The sequence below is a fragment of the Nicotiana sylvestris genome, chromosome 11, assembly GCF_000393655.2.
Source record: "Nicotiana sylvestris chromosome 11, ASM39365v2, whole genome shotgun sequence".
Classification (NCBI taxonomy): Eukaryota; Viridiplantae; Streptophyta; class Magnoliopsida; order Solanales; family Solanaceae; genus Nicotiana; species Nicotiana sylvestris.
The window spans coordinates 143,013,885-143,018,803 of record NC_091067.1 but is presented as its reverse complement, the minus strand read 5'-3'; the positions used below and the strand labels follow the sequence as shown (position 1 = coordinate 143,018,803).

General features: G+C 42.1%; 1 protein-coding gene across 1 annotated transcript; it reads left to right on the top strand.

Moving 5' to 3' along the window:
• The first annotated feature begins 483 nt into the window (after nucleotides 1–483).
• LOC138881771 (uncharacterized) lies at nucleotides 484–1,452 on the top strand. Its single transcript, XM_070162033.1, has one exon. The coding sequence runs from the start codon at nucleotides 484–486 to the stop codon at nucleotides 1,450–1,452; it is 969 nt and encodes a 322-aa protein (XP_070018134.1).
• The last annotated feature ends 3,467 nt before the right edge of the window (nucleotides 1,453–4,919 follow it).

Genomic DNA, 4,919 nt, shown 5'->3' with positions numbered 1-4,919 from the left:
CCCGCCTCCATTTCTGTCCCAAGGTCCTAGCTCGTCCAACAATGAGATTGGATGGATTGAGTCAATGTTTGAGAAAATGATGAAGAAAAACGCCAACTCCGATACCCAATTGGCGTCCCATAATACTTCTATCTGCAACCTGGAGGTCCAACTTGGCCAGATTTTGCAAGCTTTGAACACTCGCCCTTAGAGACACTACCTAGTGACACAGTAGTAAACCCGAAGGGTGGGAACAATATCGGCCATGCAATGGCAGTGACTACAAGGAGCGGTAAAGGTGGTGAAGCAAGTACCTCCAAGAAAAAGGAAGTTGTGAGTGATGATGTTGAAGTGCAAATTGACGATGATCTAATAGTTGAGGAGCAAGTGAGTGAAGAGAATTTGAATGGTGAGGTGTTAATTGATATTCATGAAAATGAGAAGGAGACTTAAAATGATGTGGACCCGTCTAGGGAACACGTGCTAGACATACCGTAAATAGTAATGCCTAAAGCCAAGGCTCCTTTGACAAGGCCTCCTCTGCCTTTTCCTCAAAGACTTGCAAAGCAAAAGAATAAAAACCAATTCAAGAAGTTTATTGAGATGATTAAGAGCTTGTCGATCAATGTGCCGTTGGTGAAAGCTCTTGAACAAATGCTGGGATATGCCAAGTTTATGAAAGACTTGGTGACTAAAAAGAGATATATGGATTGTGAGAACATCAAAGTGACTCATCAAGTGAGTGCCATTGTGCACTCAGTGTCTCCAAAGCTTGAAGATCCCAGCGCATTTACCATTCCATGTACCATTGGGAGTGTGAACTTTGCAAAGGCCTTGTGTGATTTGGGAGCAAGTATAAATTTGATACCTTACTTTGTATTCAAAACTTTGGGTATTGGACAATCGAGAGATACTTCAATGAGATTGCAAATGGCGGATCGAACAATGAAGAGGCTGTTTGGTATTATTAATGATGTTCTTGTGCGAGTCGACAAGTTCATACTTCTCATGGATTTTGTGTTTCTGGACTGCGAGGTTGACTATGAGGTGCCGATAATATTGGGGAGACCTTTCCTAGCTACAGGGAAGGCTTTGGTTGATGTGGAAGCAGGGGAGCGCACCTTCCGGGTGGGTGATGAAAAATTTATGTTCCATGTCTACAAATCAATGAGGCAGCCCAATAGCAATGAAGTATGTTCCTTTGTTGATCTTCTGACCGAGGTGATTGTTGAAGACACCAGTGCTGTGATAAATGTGGAGGATCCTTTAGAAGCTGTGTTGTTGAACCATTATTTGACTAAGGATAAAGGCTTGGTAGAGTATGTCAATGCTTTGCAAGGAATGGGCTCTTACACATCTGAGCCTCGGAAACTTTCCTTGGATCTTGAGAACAGAAAGACTCCACCAACAAAGCCCTCAAGAGGAACCTACCGTATTGGAGTTGAAGCCTTTGCCTTCACACCTCAGTTATGAACTCGTGGGCCTTTGTTCAACTTTATATGTTATTCTTTCTTCATGCTTAACTAACGTGCAGGTAGATTCCACCCTTGCGGTGCTCCAAAGAAGGAAGAAGACAATTGGATGGACTCTAGCTGATATTCGGGGGATAAGCCCCGCTTTTTGCATGCATAAGATTATACTTGAGGATGAAGAAAAACCCTCCGTGGAACATCAAAGGAGGTTGAACGAGGCTATACAAGAGGTCATCAAGAAGGAAGTTATCAAATGGCAAGATGTAGGGGTTGTGTACCCGATTTCGAATAGTTCATGGACTTCGCCGGTACAATGTGTGCCGAAGAAGGGGGTATGACTGTGGTCACAAATGAGAAAAATGAGTTGATCCCCACTAGGACTGTCATCGAATGGAGGGTATTCATGTATTACCGAAAGTTGAACAAAGTGAACCGCAAAGATCATTTTCCGTTGCGCTTTCTCGGCCAAATGTTTGATAGACTTGTCGGGCATGCCTACTATTGCTTTTTGGATGGGTACTCAGGTTATAACTAGATTTTGATTGCATCGGAGGATCAAGAGAAAACCACCTTCACATGTCCGTATGGCACCTTTGCATTCTTACGGATGCCGTTTGGTTTGTGCAATGCATTGGCTATATTTCAATGGTGTATGATGGCTATATTTACGGATATAGTGGAGGACTTCTTGGAAGTGTTCATGGATGATTTTAGTGTTGTGGGTGACTCCATTGAAGAATGCTTGAATAATATTGACAAAGTATTGGCCCGATGTGAAGAGACCAACCTAGTGCTTAATTGGGAAAAGTGCCACTTTATGGTCTAGGGGAGCATTGTCCTCGGCCTAAGATCTCAAAGAATGGTATCAAAGTGGACAAAGCGAAGATTGAAGTGATTTCAAAACTCCAGTCTCCTACTTCCATCAAAGGGGTGAGGAGCTTTCTTGGGCATGCGGGGTTCTACCGAAGGTTCATCAAGGACTTCTCAAAGGTGGTGAATCCCTTATGTAAATTGTTGGAAAAGGATGTAAGTTTTGTATTTAATGATGATTGTATGAAAGCTTTTGAGCTTCTCAAGTATAGATTGACTACCACTCTCATCATCACCGCACCCAATTGGAACTTGCCATTTGAGCTCATGTGTGATGCTAGTTACATTGCGGTAGGAGCGATTTTGGGGAAAAGGATCAACATAATATTTCATCTGGTCTATTATGCAAGCAAAATGATGAATGATGCCCAAGTCAATTATACTATGACCGAAAAAGAGTTGCTAGCCATTGTCTTTGCCATGAAAAAGTTTAGGCCATATCTCATAGGTACCAAAGTGATTATGCACACCGATCATGTGACACTCTGTTACTTGATGACAAAGAAGGACTTTAACGCTAGGTTGATGAGATAGGTTCTTTTGCTTCAAGAGTTTGACCTTGAAATTATTGGTCAAAAAGGGTGCGAGAATCAAGTGGCAGACCACTTATCCCGCTTGGAGGAGGAGGGGAGGACCCATGATGGCCTCGAAATTAATGACTTATTTCCGGATGAACAACTCCTCTCTGTTTCTTTGAATAATATGCATTGGTTTGCCGATGTGGCTAACTTTCTTGTGACCGGAATTGTTCTAAGTGAGCTCTCTTCTAACCAAAGGAATAAGCTTAAATGGGACAACTTGGATTATTACAGGGATGAACCTTATCTTTTCAAGATTTGTATATGATGGTGTGATCCAAAGATGTGTTCCGGAAGAGGATCAAATGAGAATTCTTGATGCTTGCTATTCCTCGCCCTATGATGATCATCATGGTGGGGTGAGAACTGCTTCAAAGTTTCTTAGCTATGAATTTTATTGGCCTACTCTGTATAAAGATGCTAGTGAGCTTATAAAGAGATGTGATGAGTGGTGGAATTTCCAAGAAGGATGAAATGCCTCTCACCACTATTCTTGAGATTGGCATTTTTAACGTGTAGGGCATTGACTTCATGGGACCATTTGTGAGTTCGTGTGGTAACACTTACATTCTGGTTGTTTTTATTATGTTTCCAAGTGGGTTGAAGCTGTGGCTTTGCCCAACAATGAGGTACAGAGTATGGTGGTATTCTTAAAGAAAAATATCTTCACAAGGTTTGGCACTCGAAGGGCGATCATCAGTGATGAGGGTTCTCATTTTTGCAACAAGTCCTTCGATACTTTACTCTCCAAGTATGGTGTAAATCATAAAGTATCAACACCTTATCATCCCCAGGCTAGTGGAAAAGTTGAGGTCTCTAACAGGGAGATAAAGAGCATATTATCAAAAACTGTCAATGCAAACCGGACTGATTAGGCAAGGAAACTGGATGATGCTTTGTGCTCTTACAAGACTGCTTACAAAACTCCAATTGGTATGTCTCCGTATCGGTTGGTATTTAGGAAAGCATGCCATCTTTCGGTTGAGTTAGAGCATAAGGCCATGTGGGCACTGAAGAAGTTAAACCTTGAATGGGATATCACTGCAAATCTCTGGGTAGAGCAACTTAGTGTAGGCAACAGTTAGTGACGAAACACATGGGTTGCCTAAAAAAAACAGTTAGTGTAGGCTTTATTTTGATCTAACTGGTTGTGCAATTTGTGTAGGAATTATTGATGCAGTGCAGGACTAATACTGAAAAATTTAGCTAAGTGTGTAATGGATTGCTGACCGTGCTCAAAATTTTGCGATCAGCGGAAGCTTTTTTGCGGGGGCGTGATTCCGTAGCGGACACGGACTTGAAAACTCTAAAATGTAACCTCTCTGAAGTTTCAACTGCGTCCGTAGTGGAATTTTCGCGGTGAGCAAACCTTGTTCTGCGACCGCTGCAACCTTTCCACTCTCAGTAGCATTATTGGACCGGTTGCTCTTCACAACAGCCAAAAGCGCGAACCGTGGTAGAATTCTACGGCCGCGCTAGGTAAGTCGTTGTGGGCCCTCGGGGTTTTAGTATAAATAGGAGGGCCCTCCTCCTTTTACACTTTTCACGCCCTCAGCTCTCGAAACCCCTTTGTACTGTTCATCTTCCTCTGATCTGAGCCCAAATTTCTTAGCATTAATCAGAAGTTAGTTTCCACTACACATCAAACAACTGGTATGCTCAAATCATCGCATTGCTTTTATATTTTTACTTTTCTTTTCTCTTAGTTTTAACTTCTTCTTTTTAATTAGGGTTTGATTACATCCCATAAGCTAAACATAGATGCTAAAACATTCATGTGGGTACTTGTTGTGCGTGCCTAATAGGGGATAGGGTTGTTCATTTTACCACCTAATTGCCTAAGTTGTATTCCAGTGAAAACCTTAGGTTGCCCGTTTCTTTTTTAAATTCTGCGGTCGCGACCTTAATTCCACGGTCATCGTTCATATAAAGTGTTGAGTTAAAAATGGTTGGCATTTTCGCGGTAAGCAGCTTGCTTTATGCGATCGCACTTCTTTTTTCGCGGACCGCGGTTTTAAGG